Source organism: Ambystoma mexicanum, chromosome 10 (assembly GCF_040938575.1).
Source record: "Ambystoma mexicanum isolate Mex_15411 chromosome 10, UKY_AmexF1_1, whole genome shotgun sequence".
NCBI lineage: Eukaryota > Metazoa > Chordata > Amphibia > Caudata > Ambystomatidae > Ambystoma > Ambystoma mexicanum.
The window spans coordinates 630,037,013-630,055,231 of record NC_090932.1 but is presented as its reverse complement, the minus strand read 5'-3'; the positions used below and the strand labels follow the sequence as shown (position 1 = coordinate 630,055,231).

Genomic DNA, 18,219 nt, shown 5'->3' with positions numbered 1-18,219 from the left:
TGCCAGTCCGGTAACAACGGTACCGGCAAGCTTACCGGTACGGTTGTTACCAGACCGGCAAACTTATAATGAGGCTCATCATTTCTGAGCATTAACCCATGGCGAGTGAATTATAAGAGACAGGTGAAGTCTCTTCAAGCATAAATATGCACTATTCAAAGCACCAGCATTGCACACTGGGTAATATTTTTACAAGCCCAGGCGAGTTATCGCCCGTCCACTCATTACAAACGCATTACGTCTGCTGGCATGTTTGATTCAATTATTTAGCTGTGCAGAGCGGATTTTGGAGGGCTGTCATATTCCGATATCCGATCCAAAGCGAAAAAAGGAATATGAAGTCATGATGTTAACAAGATGTTTGCTTTTATCAACAGAAAAGTGTGCGTTCCGTTTTTGACCTTCGAAATGTGCAAATGCAGTGGTATCCTAATTTGCATTCCGCCCTTAACACCGCAGCCACACAGACCAATGCCAGCACGGCTGAGTGTTCACCACATAATACTCATCATTTCATTAGGGTTCATTACGAGGATAACTGTCAGAAAGCATTAGAGGCCCGGGCCCTGAGTAATAGGGCTGAAATGGTCATTCAAAAACAATATACTTCCTAGAGGACTGAATCCAATTAAACAAAGCCCACGGAAAGGCAAACTAAGCAGAGTCCATTGCTTTGGATTAAGGTTTTGGAATTGTTTTTCTTCGTGAAATTTAAGCAGGAAAAAGCCTTTGGAAACCAGCCAGTTTCCCCATCCGAACAGGTCCTTTATGGCTTAATAACTTTGTTTTTTGTCAATTTCGTTCAGATCAATAATCCATTAATATTGTTGTGATAAGTATCAAAGAAGTTTCATTTTTTGAATGGCCTTCAAACTAATTACAGTGTTATAGCAGAGGATTAATTTGAGATCTTTTAATTTGAGTGAAACGGCAATCTACTTCTCAGGCTGCCATACCAACCCACCGACATGCCTCTGACATCACAAAAGTGTGTGCCAGGCATAAGCAATCAACCCGCAGAGATAAACACTCGAGGGCACCATCATGTCATCTAGAAGTAGAGTGGCTGCTATTTTCTTAAGAGAATTACTCAGTAGTGATAACATCAGAAGTTGGCCAGTTTCTTATGGGGATATTATTAAGCAAACCTGAACTCAGTTACACATTCCATGCTGCATTTCATGCAAAAGCATCATTCTCAAAACGTCAGCTTCAGATTCATTTCATAGGCTGATCTTTGTGAGATCTGGCGTGATTCTGCAAATGTCATTATATATATATTTATTAATTCATTCAGTTGTTCTGTGCTACATTTCACCTTTCAGCCGCTCCGCAGCGTCCGTCTCCCTTGTGGACATTGACACAGTTACTTAGATGGTTTTGGCACCCAGAAAACAGGGATCAGTTTCGCTCGAGTTTAAAGTCCAACAAGAATACTAGTAGAAATACTAATTGTTTCTTCATGAAATGTGTGCTATTGCCCAACAAACATTTGGACCTGAAAACGCCCCCTTAATACTTGGGGTATCTAAATGGATGGATCAGAGTCATGAACCTGTCCCAAACGAGTACAGGATTCTTTGAGTTACGCCTACTCCCACCTAAATTCCTATTCTCTATGCAAGCAAAAAACAGCGTTTGCCAAACTTATGGAACTGTCAAGGAATACTGCAAGTTTACTACAACAAAGCATTCATCGGCATTAACAATAACAAACTAAATCGTTCTCTGTTCATCTTAATTAACTGCATGCACCACCATTGGATTTCCAAGGACGCACACTCCCTTATTGCTTAGAACGTTATGAAAGCACATGCCTGTTCTCAAGGCGTTCAAAGGCAGATAATGGCAGGCTTGCTAACTGGATTAGTAATATATACTACACGAAAAAGGCTTTTGAGAGCTTCAACCTCAGCCGTTTGCTCTATTCGTTTTCACACTGAAATAGGGGGACATTTTTTAAGAATTCACTATTCCCTTTTGTTTAAGACGCGGCCTCTTGCTCACTGTCTCTCCCTGCCAGTAAGTCTTCCTGTCCCTTTGCACAGTTGTTGCTTTCCCTAGATAGCGCTGATGCACAGCCTACGTAGTAACAGGGGACAGAGGAGCGGCTTGCCCTAATCTAGTTCATCTAATCACTAGACACATCAAAGTTCTGTTACTGAACTATACCCTATTTGGCGATGGCGTAGAAGATTTAATTCATACATCCGCACCCGTTTCAAGCATTTAAAAATGATTACCAAAACTGGGGAGATATATGGCAACTTTTATTACTCCCTTTTATGTGTATAAAAACACAGATATCTCTGATCAGTCAAAAGTATTCCTTTTTTCTGGCATTCTCTTTTTGTTGGAATGGATTTAGCACCTGCTGTGTGAATAGGAGCATAACCTATAGTTAACATGGCAGAATCTCATCTTTTCCCTTCACAATGAAATGAGTTTGAATGAGTTGAGTAACAGTGGCACAAATATTCAATCTTACCAAACAATTAGCCACTGTGTGAAATCCTGTAAGGACTATGCAATGTGTGCACACATTTCTTGTAGGTGCCCGCAATTTCCAGAGCCTTCTTCTGTTTCCACCACTCCCGGCTGCCCTCCTCAACCATGTACATATCCACCAACTACATTAGCACCATGCCTTTGCCCATCTCTTGCTTGTTTTGTAAACATAAAAAGGCTACCCAAGCCCCCAGTCGCAGAATGTATTTGGCAGACATCTTTAAATGGGCATGTTACTCTTTTTGAACGTTCGTGTTCAGCACACAATCAAGGAAGCAGCTTTAGTTGTTTGTTTAAAGGGCAAATAGCACTGCGTGTGATAATAGTGTTAGTTTACTTGGGTTGAGGGCACTAACAGAGGTTAATTATCCTAAACCCTTATCAATGGCACTTGCTTCACTCAGACTCGGGCAATGAAACCCCATTAGCACACAGCTGCAGGTATGAGGTGTGCTTCAGCCAATAAGATTGGCAAAAATGCAGTTTATAACTACCGATATGAACCACGTTACATTTGCTGTGATTCATCCTTGCTATGCTACCTGCCCCCGACTCCCACTCAACCTACCTTTTGCTTCCACCCCACTCCTCTAACCGCTGGTACTCCCATAGACCATTCTATACATTTACCAGGCAGAGCATACGTTGTGATGCCCCTCGATGTCCACTGTCCCTTAAGCCCAATGACTGACTCTGAACAGGGACTCTGCTGTCTCTTGTCTGATGTGGACGGCGGCCATATTGTCATGGGCAAGTTATTTTCAATAGTCCTCTTTTTTCTTTGTACACATTGTGCGAACGAGACAAAAAGTGGATCAAAACCGTGCACTAATAGTCTTTTCGACCTGGGAAGTCGTCAATCAACTCGGGAGCAGGTTATTTTCATGTGATCATGACCGCTCCAACAGAATCACTGTAAAGAACCCAGGTCATTCGCCGGAAATTACAACTAAAGTTAAACTAAAGCAAAAAGTTTTCAACAAATTGAGATATCAACTCCAAAGCAACAACCCAGAACACAAAATCCACTCTCCACCCAATAATAATCCAGACCTGTTACACAGCTTTCTATGTGACATATGTAGCTAGGTTTATATTGTTAAGGCTGTTAAATAGTTCTGTGAGTTAAGCCACTGCAGCTTGTGACTTATTGGTGGCAGGTTCATGCCTCGCCCAGGCCGAATTCATTCATTAGATGTGTAGCATTAACTAGGCTTAAATTAGCATGTGTTATCTACCATCCTGTTCAATGTCAAATAACGTGCAAGAAGTAATATATCAAAAGACAGTTATAAATATACATTTTTGGGATTGTCAGCCCATTTTGGTCAATTACATTTGCTCAGCTATGCGTGCTGATTCTTTCTGACGAATGGTAAACACTAATTTCATGGTTTGAATTTGTGTTCCATTTTACTTTTTGCTGAATCAGCACACAAGGACATACTATTGCATAATGAATACAAAAAAAGTAAGGGAGAAAACGCAAAAGGGAAGGTAAAGAGCAAATAATGTATGTGATGGCAATACGGAAATATGGGCTCATTCAGGGCAGAAACTATAGTATCCATCTAGATTGTCTCACCTTTCATATAAGGTGCCATGTGATGGATACATGATGGTCTCGCCCTCCTCCCCCAGCCCCTTACTATTTACATTTCAGTAGAATACAACTGCTGTCTCCTCTTTTGCACTATCCCTGCATCCAAATGAGCAGGCGTTCACAGAAGAAAATATTCACACTGCTTTTCCCTTGATATCTAAAGGCTGGGCTCCTCCAGATCTGACTAATAGTAGCAGAAAATGATAATTTGCTAAATAGTTCCATCTGGATCGTGTAATTACCCTTACTTATCCCCATGCTTTTACATGTGACAATTCTACTTGGAACATAGTGCAACTATGTCCTTCATCACATATAACCTTCAGAAAACCTTTCTAAAGCTACACTTTGATGACGCGGTTAATGAATCAACGGCATGTGTACTGAAAAGAGATGCGTCTTCGTTTCAGTGGGTGTGATGCAGAACTTCTTGCCAGACTGCTGCTCCTAGCCATCAGCAAAGGGCAGCTGTGGGGATTCTATGCTCCGATGACGTGGGAGGATGCCTGCCCACCTGCACCTTATGCCTCTTCCAGCAGAGCACAATACAGGCCATACAAACACAACTGCTCGGGTGGCGCGACGCCATCGACCGCCGACAATGGGGGCACTGAATTTCTTCAAGTGGACACAAATCAGAAGCTCTTCTCTTTCGAAACAATGGGAAGAAACAACCGTCCGGTGAGCCTTCGCAGGTGCCGACTGCCCAAAAAAAATCTCCAAATGATACTTTCGTTCTTCTGAACTAATAACAGTTCTCCTGATGAACAGATATCTGATTTTACAGGCCACTGGAGCAGAGTCTATCTCTGGCTAGAAGAATAGCCCTCAACTACTGTGTTTTATTTCTTCATTAGTGGGCCGTCACGGTGAGCGATTACTAAATGCAGGGCTGCATGAGAATTGCAGGGCTAAAGAGAGCATAATGAACAAAGACTATGGCTGATAATTATAGCTCACAGCACAGGGGAATTGGGGTTGTCACCTGGTGCAGGCAACTGGCAAGAATTGATTGCAATCTGCAAAGCACCTGAAAGAAGGGATCTGTGGTCTATGCCCTGATCCCAGAGGCCTGGTCTTATGAAGAATAAGAGCTAGCCTACACGCTTCCTTGGAGGCTGGCGTAAATATCAGGGCCTCTTAGTATTTCCAGGCTGCCGTGTTCCTCGCCTGATGCATGGCGGAAGAAGGAGTAGGCATGCCAATGGGGTGAGTGCAGGGCAGGTAGAGGCGCTAACTGAGCAAAGTGGTTGCAGTGGCACCTCTCTGCCTCAATATGAGGGAAGCTGACAGGGACAGGGCAATCATGTAAGCGTTTAAATCCATCAAACGAAACATTAGACTGTTCAATAAGAATACTACCATATTAGTGCATAGTGTTTCGTGATGGAACCCTCCCGCTTCTCAGCACGAAAATATCAGGTGTTATTTGTGAAGTCAAATTGACGAACCAGAATTTGGTGCACTTAATGAAGCAATGTATGCATGCACTAGAGCATTGAATCGTTTTAGGGTCTCTAGTAATGTGAGCACTTGGCAAAGTCAGGTCCTGTCTGGAATGCTTCCCCTAAATCACGTTGCATCTCTGACAGGTTAGCATTTCAAGGACTGATTCGGTTCTGTCATGTATGTAAAAGTGAACTGTGCAAGCCACTAAAATGTGATTTAAACTGTGCTCAATGTAATAGTAAAAATACAATAAAAGCCTCTATTTGTGTGTGCGCAAGGAGCTCGCATTGTATTGCATGAAGGTATTGGCATGAAAAGGTTCCAGCTCGCTTTACTCATGAAAATAAGCCCAATGACTTCAACAGTTATAGAGTTAAAAAGATGAAAAGATGCAGGTGTATACGTTCTCAAGCTGCCTGCACCGTGATGCTGAGAAGTCTAGTTTAGGTCCCCTGTGGGTGCGGCCTAATCCAACTTAGGATAGACTGCCAAGTTACAGCTCTCATTTTACTGGACTTCCAACCTACTCTCAGCTTACTCCTGCTTGGAACGGCCATTACCCGTCTCAGTCCCTGCAGAAAATAAATCACATTTACACAGTCTTTTCTCTGTTTCTCTAAAATGCTTGTACTATTAGTTGTCATTAGACAGAAGAATTCAACTTATAGCTAACTTTTCTTAAAACATATTTTAGTTTCGGCTCGTTTTAGGAAAGTAAGCGTTACTCCGCAACGGCACACGTTTCACATTTGTTACTGACTGGCTTGCTTGGCTTGCTTGACATGCTTGCTTGGCTTGCTTGGCATGCTTGCTTGGCTTGCTTAGTGAAGTAGCACATGATTGACATTTGGATTTGCAGCTCTCGGGTTCATTCCCCGTTGTAAATAAAGAAAAAACGAAAGGGTCTGACTTACGAGTGCAAGGCATAGAGGCAGGATCATTTTCAGCTCTGAAATATCCACGGTCACAGGTGCAGGACTTGGACCCTTCCCGGATGGAGAAGCCGTGAGGTGGACATTTGGCACAGAAGGCGTCCGCTGAGTGGGCCTTGTAGTATCCGATTTTACAAGCTGCAACGTGAAAGAGCAACAGAAGGGGTTATTTACACAGCACACAGTAATACATTCAAGACGCAGTGATCAAAAGGAGACATCAACATGATATCAATTGGTGTCCTTTTAATACCACCGGAGAAATGACTATCTTACAAACAAACGACTCAGGGTCTTTGCCACGGTCCGGTTATTGAAGACACTGACTTGAAAGAACACAAAGCCTACTGGCCAGTGACATGTATTCTCACAAAATGGTTCCCATTAATAGAAGCACATTTCAAATCAAAACGGTGCCATGTTGTACAGTTACTTTGCTGACATATGTGCGCACACTACATTAGTGGTTTGCTGTACTAAAATCCTTGTGTAGGTAAATCACTCCAGATTAAGGGCATTTAAGTGAGCTTTAAAATTGTCGAGTGATATCTTTGAAGCTGTCTATGCTATCCAGATATACTTTATTAAAAAAAACAGTTTGAATAACCAAAGTTCTTCGTACATTCATATCTATGACGTGCGATAACAACACACAACAGAAAGGCACAAAGTGGAGACTATAGGCTGAATACATAGGGCCCGATTCATGGAATTTTTAGTGCGGCGCAAAGTGACTTTGCACTGCAAAAATAGACTTTGCACTGCTCTGTGTGTCGGGGTGTACATTGGCAGTGCAAAGTGACTTTCCACTGTGCTAAAAATTCCATGAATCGGGCCCAACAACTTTATTTCTACAACAAACTATGACCGCTCTCTTGATCTCTATAGTTATGAGGAGTAGGTAAGTCTAGGTTTTTGGACAAGAGTAGATTTTCTTCCAACAGCCATCAGCTGCAGTTTGCAATCACTCTTCCCTCACCTGTGGATCACTCTATGTGTTGGAAAACAAATTTCCATTTTTCTGGGGCGTATCCTGACGGGAAATTGAAGCTCCACTCTATTACAATGAAAATGGTGCGCATGCATGCACACACACACACACATCCACACATAGATTTGCACACTTTCACACCGACAGCGTATAAAAATAAAGCATTAAAATATAATTCTTCTTGTTTGATCATATCTTTTTAGGTCCTTCAAAATCCATAGTTGAATGTCACAATGTGTGATTACAGAAAATAGATAGCTTAATACATGTTTCCAGGCGCATATTGCATATTAACTGAAGACTCTTCTCCTGTACCCCCTCCTGAGGCACTTTGCACTCAGAATGTGTTTTAAGAGTGGGATTTTGTGGGAAGTTTGCCAGTGAGCCTGACGAGTTCTGGGGCAACGTGTCTTGGAAACAAGACTACACAGAGCAACATAGGTTTGAATCCCAGATCTGCGCTTAGAAACCAAACTCAGGTATGGTATTAGGCGCGTTATAAAAAACCAATGAAATAAATAAAATGGGAATGACACTACAGCCTCTGCTACCCCATGATACAAAGAGGGTGAGTCCCGAGTTTGCTTGGGAAAACAATCCATTCAGAATTCAGAAGTCACCAACCCAAAATTGAACCCGTACATATACTAAAGAAGAAAAATGATCTGGTGTACTTCCCACTTTGGCAAAGCCGATGGCTTGACATGGTACCATGAAGGCCAGGGGTGTACCAGAGATTGCCAATAGAGCAGAAGTCTGCAAACTGCAGCTCTAAAGTGGTTTCTGACAACAAACTGCCACTTGTATTTAAAATAACACCACATTCAAAGTTCAAAGTACTGCCAGTGGGTAGGATTGGGTTATTTACTCAATGCAGCACTTGAGTATCCCCTGGGGTAAATATCACATGAGATTCCATCTCCACGTGGGTGGCATTATTGAAATAGGTCTTTTCGAACACCATATTTTCTTATTGGCACCCTCATGATAAATGAGGGCCTACTCAGATACTAAATAGTGGCGCCACCTAGTGGCCGGGATGGATTTTGGTGAAATAATTGAATGCTTCTCCTTTTAGTTGCGGTACAAGACATGCCCCACTCACCAACGACTTAACAATAAAATATCTCTACACTTTAAAGAAACAGGAAAGACCACTGGTATGAGGGAGACACTTCATTTTATGGGAGGCAAGCTGCAGACTGTGAGCAGTGTTGTTGCAGACCTGCAAGAGAAGTCAGCTATGGATCACTCTTCCCTTACCACTCACATTGCAATGTGTCATTTTATCATTTTATCGCCCTCGATGTGTCTACTGCAGAAGGTTAAAAGGCTGAGTTGGCAACCACAGCATTCAATGAAACACAGATTGATTTGGTAGATGGAGGGCACCAGAAGGTTCCACACTGGCCGTAAACAACTTAAAATGTGATCCAGTGCAAAGGAGGAGGGGCCAAAAAGACACGTTTTGCCGCAGGCAGCATAGATCATTGCTCTGGCCCAGTGCAGAACAGTCTTAATCCCTGTTAAAAGGCTGCATGGGTTTCCTCCAGTAGGAAACCGTGTCCACTGATCCCATGCTATCCTAAGGTGTACACCGTGCCTCGCCATCAGTGATGCTGGTAGGGCTAATGGGACTTCTAGTCCAAAACATCCGGATGGCCGAAAAGCTGTACACCCCTGGCAGAGCATAAGCAAGTCCCTTTTGAGTTTCAGCTTTGATTTACCAAAGAATGGAAATGTTCCCGGTGAAATTGCTGGCCAAGTACTTTCCAGCACATAGGCACTAACATATGTAGTGCACATTAATTCCGAAGGACTGCAAAGAGGAAAATCTGCTCGTTCATCCGGGATCACTACAAAATACCGAAACCCATTACTACGAGGTAGTAAACTTTGCATGGAAGACAACGGATTTCCCTCAAAACAAGATGGAGGTTTGGGTAGAGGTATTTTATAAAGTGGGGGAAGTTGAGTGCGGGCTGCATGGGGTCTCCCCCGTATTAAGAATACCTAAAGTTCATTGTTTTACAAGCAAGGTTTCCGACATCGCAGCAACAACCTGTATTTTCACGTAGATCCCATTTAACACCGCTCCATGCACCTTCTTAAATAGTATATTTGAACTTTTCTGTCTTCTCATCTTCACTTTGGTTACTAAGCCTCGCGGCTAAGTCATGACAGGGCAGAGTTAAATCCGTACAAAACAAAACGATGAGGAAAAGGGGGACTCTGCAGTGCAATAGATAGGCAGACACAAGACTCGCGAGACTAAGCGCTCACAGCAAATGATTTCCACATTGTGTCTCAAACTCTTCCAAGACACTATAATATTAGAACAGTAGAGGAAATCAAGGATGCAAGGATCTGGTTCCTCGCACCGGATGGCATCCTCATTCCCAGCGGTAGCAGATAGGTGTCCCCGTGATTGAGTGATTCTCTGCTGGAAGACAAGAGACCCCCCCACCCCCGCTGTGAGGACATGTGTTTTCTGGCCACTCTCTATTACCCTGAGCATGGAGGGATGACAGGCCTCAGAAGTGCGCTGCACAAGCCCCATGCTCAGCAGGCAGATCAGATAACAGAGAAAGAAAAGCCCCCCAGCACAGCAGGGGTGATGCCAAGATAGACTACCTGTCCACCATAAAACAGCTGCTCTGCTGGCCATTCATCAGCAGCAGAGGACAGGCTTGCAAGACATGCACTCCAGCTCTTTCTACCAGATTCCAGTCATTGCAGACAAAGTAGTGCGGACTCCTTTGTGTGATAAAACCCCTCAAAGTGATTCAATGTTCTGTAACATATCATATGGACGTGCTTTGCAAAGGGAACACGACTTATGATCACAGACCCACGCAGTGTCATTGTTTCTCCATACAATATGACAAATCAATTGAACTCTACTTTGCTTGTATCCTTTGCCATGTTTCCCTGCTATTAAGGACACTCTGACATGTCCCGTGCCCTCCCGAATCCTGAAATTGCTGTGTCTCCATCCCAAAAGCAGAGACAACAATCATTCGGTGAGGCTTCACTACCGTGGCAACTTGAGGCCTAATTCATGGAAGTGTTTTATAATGGTGCAATCCCACAGGAAAACGTTCTGTGAATCAGGTCCTTAATATCCAAGCATACTCTTGGTGTTCCAAGCCACGAACTGAGTGATTGGTGACAGATCACCCGCTCAGCATTCCTAATATCATGGAAGCGGCTCGCCAGCCAATCACGTTCCCCTCTGTGCCCGCTCCTGGGTAGCATGTCAACATGCACCAGCGTGGTGGCCAGGTTGCCGGTCGCCCTCGGTACCATGTGCCCCAGGTCTGCGCTCCCGCCGGAAGCCCATCGCGCGCCAGGGCTCAGTGAGCTCTTCTTAGGGTCTTACAGCCGACATGGAGACTGGTGGTGCAGCCCTTTACATTATGTAGACTTTTGCACAGCGTGGAAACAGATCATTCATTTCTATACAAACCGTTTACTGAGTTGCAAATGTTTCATTAGGGATTTCTTAATTTTCACATGTGGTGGGGAGCAACTGCAGGAGGCAGAGTAGTATGTGGGGCAAAGAAGCAAGCGTATGGTCCTGTGAGTAGGTGTACCATACAATAGTTGTATTTCCATATCTACTATAGGAAACACAGGGTGATGAGTAAGCTTGGTGTAACTTCGTACATAGCTGGTATAACTTACCCTTCCCTGCATTTGCTTTCCCTTTTTCCTCTCCTGCTACAGTCTGGTTCAACACCCTGTGCAGTGTAGCAAATTCGCTCACCCAAGGACAATGGTAGCCCTGCCTGTAAAACAGGCACGGCTGCCGCCGGTATTCATTTTTTTCCGGCACCTGCGAAAGGGCAATTACCAGGGTATTCCGGCCCCGCCGGACCCGATAATTGCCCTTTCATGGGTGCCGGTGTCGGTATATCCCCATTCCCATTTCAGCCCCATAGGGCTCAATGGGGATGCCTGTAGCAGTGGCACGGTTCATTACCGTGCCGGTGCAACAGGCATGCTGTGCTCGCGGTGTCTTTCATTCCGCCAGGTCAGACCTGGCAGAATGAAGGGCACACGCGAGCACAACTCGGTGTTTGCCGGTCCGGATACAACGGTACTGATAAGCTTACCGGTACCGTTATATCTGGACCGGCAAATTCGTAATGAGGGCCAATGACTCTGTGCTTTAAGGCCACTTAGCTGGTGGCTCGTGCACTATAAAAGCCAAAGAACGTGACATACACGTGTTCTTTCTAACACCCTTTGGGTTCTTGCCTCAGTCACCAGTTCCCGAGCAGCTGAATCCTTGACGCTTTGCAGAAGGGTAGGACAGACGCCACACGATCCACCGTGAGTGTACGAAGAAACCTTGCAATACACCAGTTAGGGAATGGGCTAAGATGGATGCGTGCAGGGTGTACACACATCATACAATTAGCTAAGGTTCAGCGTGCAGGGTGCTCTCCGGCTTCACTTGCAATGGCCTCGGGGTTTCCCATTAAAATCAGACACCGCAACTCGGCAGAAAGACACATTCGGGTCAAGCCCAGACTCCCCACATCAAACACAATTAGTCCCCCAACACAAATACTAATGCTCTCGCTGCAGCTTGCCAATATGCCAGCTGCAGTAAACAAAGGCAACTTGTGTGAGAATGACCAGCTCAGGCTGCAGAAGGGCTGCCAAAAGGGGCAGAAGGCGCCCTGTGTATCTGTACTGCAGTTGCTCCCCAGAAGGGGCAGAATTCGCCCTGAGCATCGGTATTGCAGTTTCTCCCAAGAAGGGGCAAAATACGTCCCGTGCATCTGTGCTGCAGTTGCTCCCAAAAAGGGGCAGAATGCGCCCTGTACATCTGTACTGCAGTTGCTCCCAATAAGGGGCAGAATGAGCCCTGTGCATCTGTACTGCAGTTGCTCCCAATAAGGGGCAGAATGAGCCCTGTGCATCTGTACTGCAGTTGCTCCCATGAAGGGGCAGAATTCGCCCTGAGCATCGGTATTGCAGTTTCTCCCAAGAAGGGGCAAAATACGTCCTGTGCATCTGTGCTGCAGTTGCTCCCAAGAAGGGGCAGAATGCGCCCTGTACATCTGTACTGCAGTTGCTCCCAATAAGGGGCAGAATGAGCCCTGTGCATCTGTACTGCAGTTGCTCCCATGAAGGGGCAGAATGAGCCCTGTGCATCTGTACTGGAGTTGCTCCCATGAAGGGGCAGAATGAGCCCTGCGCATCTGTACTGCAGTTGCTCCCATGAAGGGGCAGAATGAGCCCTGCGCATCTGTACTGCAGTTGTTCAGAACGTGCCCTGTGCATCTGTACTGCAGTTGTGCATCTGTACTGCAGTTGTTCAATAATGCCCTAGGCAAGGACAGGCTTCTTTCTCTGGTGAGGTTGAAAACATGTTTTGTTTTAGGAAAATATAACAACCTAGAGTCTTCAAAAGAAAAGAAAAAGAGAATTACTAAAAGAATATCTTTAAAGGTGATGTGCCTGTGGCTGTATGTTTTAAATCACAAACGCATGCGCAAATGTTGACTGGCTGAAGAAATTGGCTCAGCTGGAAATAACTCTGCTCCAATTAATAGGTCATCTGGATCAGTGCAGTATTTTTTCATCTTATGACTGACCTATTGTTTTTTCAAGGATATAACACATAAAATGATTGTGACCTAAGAGGTGGCATTCACATCAGGTAAGTGTTGTCCCTTAATTGCAGCATCGACCCCCTGCAATTGACCACCTCAGCAGGGCCCTATCTTAGACACAGTTCTCAGAGCCTGCCGGGGCTGGGCCTAGCTAGCCCCGGCCCACTTAAAGCTATGGGGAAGCCTATTTGGTATGCATATCGTTTGAGTGTAGATTTTCAGAATTATACTGCTCGGAGGTTAATGGGGCCCCTGGTGGGCAACGTGAGAGACTCCAATTGGTGTGGTCATGGCAATGTTTTCAGAGGGGTTCCATTTGGGCAACATCTAGGTTGTGGTTTCCTTCCAGGAAGCCAAATTCCAGAAAGCCAACATGGCAGTGGGGCACCCAGTAGCAACATCATAGCAGACCAAATATACAGTTGGACAGGAAGGAACCACATTACAGTAAGACACATGGGAGCAAATAGCAGTGGGCAGAATCACAGTGAAACACCTGAAGAGCCATATAGTATAAGGTACATTGGTGAGCAGGCTAGTTAGATGCACAACCAAGACACATATAGATCCTAGCAAGGCATGACAAGGGCGAGGCAAGGCATAACAATCATATAAGTCATAGCAACGCATGTAAAGGCCCAACACTCCAAAACAACCGGGTCCCCTCTCTGCACCTCTATCAAAGGGATCGACACACAACTTTCTCACTTTGCCACTGTGTCTGTCTCGCCTTCTTTCTCTCTCCCCCTCTCTCTCTCCTTCTCATGTGTGCACTTTGGCAATTGGCAGAGGAGGCAGACCGGAAATGCTACTCATTACCGAAAGTGAAGGGGTAAGGGGTCAAAAAGACATGAACTTTGTTGGTCTAGAGAAAGAGCTGTCTGAGATATGAAATACGATGGTGCTCCATGTACACATGCTGTGCCATCTCACACCTCACCCTAACTTGCTCAGGTGCTGCGCTCATCGGGCTCCAAACAGCGCCTGTCGGGCAATTAGAGCCATCTTTTCATGTGGCAATAAGACCCGAGGCAGCGGGCCAATACTGCCCGAGGTAATGCCCGGGGCCGTAGTTATAGGCCTGAGCGTAGCACCATTAGCACCCCGGCGCATTTCAAAACAGAAAAAAAAAATTTCAAAAAAATGGCCACCATGAAAGGGAAAACGGAGTCTGATTTCCCTTTCCATGGCGGCCATCGGGAGCCGACACATCCAGCGCGTCCGCTCCTGAAAAAAAAAAAGAAGCAGAAGGTAAGTGGAGTTGGGAGGGTGGGAGGGAGGGGAAGAAAAAAAAATGTGCCTGCGTCCCCGCTGGGGGACGATGGAAGCCTCCAGCCGTGTGCAGGCGCGGAGCGGGGATGGCCCGCTCCGAGTCTCCACACTGCTGGAGCCTGCTATCATTGCCCAGCGTGGACGCAGGAGCAAAAAGGTAAGTGGGGTAGGGAAGAAGGAGGCAGGGAGGCTGGGAAGAAAAAAGAAAAAGCTTACCCGAGTCCTCGGCGGGGGGCGAAGGCAGCTTCTCAGTCGTGGGGAGGCTCGGAGCGGGGATGGCCCCGCTTCGAGCCTCTTCATTGGCTGAGGGGCTGCCACGCCCCCGCTGAGGACAAGGCAGCTGGAATCCCGGCCGAGAATCCAAGGATTCTCGGCCGGGTAATGACCCGGCGAGAGCCAATCAGAATGCTTGTTGCATTCTGATTTTCTCTCGCCGGGTACTAATGCAGAGTGACAGAAGATTTCGCACAGTTACTAAATCAGAGAAGTTTGCTGGGAACGAAAAACACACACGACAAAGGCTGACGAATTGCTGGATTTCAACTAATCAAAAGATTTCTTTCCAAACGAAACACCGACATTCTAGTACGAGAGGTTTGCTTTGAGGGTGACAGTGAAGTACCCTGAACTGGTTTCACAAAATAAATGGTAACATTTGGTTCCCCAATGTATATTGTGAAAATGATCACACTGTCTTGTGACGATTTTATCCAGTTTGTAGGCTTTTGTTTAACACTTCTATGACATTATTTAGGCCCCATACGCGGTTTCAAATTAGTAATGACAAGCTTGCCCGAATGATGCTTTCATGTTCTGGATTGTCAAGGAATGGCCAAGCAGAAATTACTTTGCAACACGTTGTCCTTCCCACTTCTTCAGTTGTGGTTTATGGGAGCCGTCCTTCGACATTAACGTGCAATCTTTGATCCCACACCTCAGGATATTAAAGTGACCATGAAACGCAGACTGGGCTCGTGAACGTGGAATGTGTGAGCTAGGAGCAGGAGGCAGAGAAGGGAGGACGGTAGCTGTGAAGAGACACAAGTCTGACCTGTCCCTGTGTCAGTCCACACCTTGTCATGAAGACCTTGATGAGACCGTGCTGCTTTCAGCCATTGTGTAATAAGTGTCGACGTCCATCTTTCAGCCGGATGGGGCCTGCCATTACACGAGCTCGTCAGATGGGGCCTGCCACTGCACGAGCTCGTCAGGTGGGGCCTGCCACTACACGAGCTCGTCAGATGGGGCCTGCCATTACACGAGCTCGTCAGGTGGGGCCTGCCACTACACGAGCTCGTCAGATGGGGCCTGCCACTACACAAGCTTGTCAGGTGGGGCCTGCCACTACACAAGATCGTCAGGTGGGGCCTGCCACTCCACGAGCTCGTCAGGTGGGGCCTGGGGCCCGCCACTACACAAGATCGTCAGGTGGGGCCTGCCACTCCACAAGCTCGTCAGGTGGGGCCTGCCACTACACGAGCTCGTCAGATGGGGCCTGCCACTACACAAGCTTGTCAGGTGGGGCCTGCCACTACACAAGCTCGTCAGGCGGGGCCTGGGGCCCGCCACTACACAAGATCGTCAGGTGGGGCCTGCCACTCCACAAGCTCGTCAGGTGGGGCCTGCCACTACACGAGCTCGTCAGATGGGGCCTGCCACTACACAAGCTTGTCAGGTGGGGCCTGCCACTACACAAGATCGTCAGGTGGGGCCTGCCACTCCACGAGCTCGTCAGGTGGGGCCTGGGGCCCGCCACTACACAAGATCGTCAGGTGGGGCCTGCCACTCCACAAGCTCGTCAGGTGGGGCCTGCCAGTACACGAGCTCGTCAAATGGGGCCTGCTACTGCACAAGCTCGTCAGATGGGGCCTGCCACTGCACAAGCTCGTCAGTTGGGGCCTGTCACTACACGAGCACGTAATGTGGGGCCTGCCACTGCACAAGCTCGTCAGATGGGGCCTGCCATTACACGAGCTCGTCAGATGGGGCCTGCCACTGCACAAGCTCGTCAGGTGGGGCCTGCCATTACACGAGCACGTAAGGTGGGGCCTGCCACTGCACAAGCTCGTCAGGTGGGGCGTGCCACTACACGAGCATGTCAGGTGGGGCCTGCCACTGCACATGGAGCCTGCCATTACACAAGCCCGTCAGGTGGGGCCTGCCACTGCACAAGCTTGTCAGAGGGGGCCTGCCATTACACAAGCTCGTCAGGTGAAGCCTGCCACTGCACAAGCTCGTCAGATGGGGCCTGCCATTACACAAGCTCGTCAGATGGGGCCTGCCACTACACGAGCTCATCAGATGGGGCCTGCCACTACACGAGCTCGTCAGGTGGGGACTGCCACTACACAAGCTTGTCAGGTGGGGCCTGCCACTACACAAGATCGTCAGGTGGGGCCTGCCACTCCACGAGCTCGTCAGGTGGGGCCTGCCACTCCACAAGATCGTCAGGTGGGGCCTGCCACTCCACAAGCTCGTCAGGTGGGGCCTGCCACTACACAAGCTCATCAAATGGGGCCTGCCACTGCACGAGCTCTTCAGATGGGGCCTGCCTCTGCACAAGCTCGTCAGGTGGGGCCTGCCACTACACGAGCATGTCAGGTGGGGCCTGCCACTGCACAAGTTCGTCAGATGGGGCCTGCCATTACAAAAGCTCGTCAGATGGAGCCTGCCACTGCACAAGCTCGTCAGGTGGGGCCTGCCATTATACGAGCACGTCAGGTGGGGCCTGCCACTGCACAAGCTCGTCAGGTGGGGCCTGCCACTGCACAAGCTCGTCAGATGGGGCCTGCCACTGCACAAGCTCGTCAGGTGGGGCCTGCCACTACACGAGCACGTCAGGTGGGGCCTGCCACTGCACAAGCTCGTCAGATGGAGCCTGCCATTACACAAGCCCGTGAGGTGGGGCCTGCCACTGCATGAGCTCGTCAGATGGGGCCTGCCACTGCACGTGCTCGGTCCTAAAGGCCATGTCCCAGAATGCATCAGTCTTTTAGATAGGACCAGCGAGCAGCTCGCAGAAGAAATTGCACTTTTCTTGTACCCACAGGCAGCCTCGGACTGGCCTACAGGGCAATGCCCGAACCAAAAATGCAGAATGCAAGTGTGGCACCGTTTTTTGGGTCAAAGTGGGCCACAGTTCTGGCCCACGTGGGCCAGTTTGATAAGTTACTTCACGGTGCGGCTAGTAGTTTTGACCAGTGTTGCTGAATTAATATTATTTAAAATGCACAATTTGCATCACATGTTATAAGAACCCTCCCCCTTGGGTACTGCTCAGTCTGTCACCAAATGAATGAATTGCCATTTGCAACTGTGGGCAACCTTTTTCACTGGTGAGCGAGAGAATGTTAGGCCCCACCAGCGCAACCCTGTTTGCAGGCCTCTCCCACCAGTCCATGGTGTTCGTTTGAGCAAAGAACTACCGGGAACACACAATGCCAACTGCATTACATGGAGCAGATGCTCCGCCCCTTCCTTTTCTAACTCCCTTTTCTTGCGCGCCTTTACTTAGAGCAGATCAGGGACTCTGAGATATTCGTTTTTTGGAGACAGAAAACCTTGAAATCATGGATGGACCCTCTTGGCTCGTCTAAGAGTATTGTTTGGTGTGTAATGGGTGAAGATACAAAAGCCGAGAAAACAATGCAGATAAAGTGAACATGAATACAGACACCAGACGTGGGGGATGGTGTCGTGCGGATTTGTCGGGGTGGAATTGTGCCCCCCACCCGCACCCGTCGTCTCTCCAGCGTGCTTAAAGAAATCCTTTTTTCGCCTTTTCTGCTGGGGATTGGCTGAAGGGGTGCTATTTGAATGGCACTCCTGCGCCGC

The 18,219-nt window shown here is 47.3% G+C and overlaps 1 protein-coding gene across 1 annotated transcript in view; it reads right to left on the bottom strand.

Annotated features, from left to right (window-relative positions):
- EPHA4 (EPH receptor A4) overlaps positions 1-18,219 on the bottom strand; it is a 192,509-nt gene that overhangs the window by 109,878 nt on the left and 64,412 nt on the right. The window contains exon 4 of the mRNA XM_069618223.1: positions 6,475-6,630. Within this exon, the coding sequence (XP_069474324.1) occupies positions 6,475-6,630 (156 nt within the window). The remainder of the gene's footprint in view (positions 1-6,474; positions 6,631-18,219) is intronic.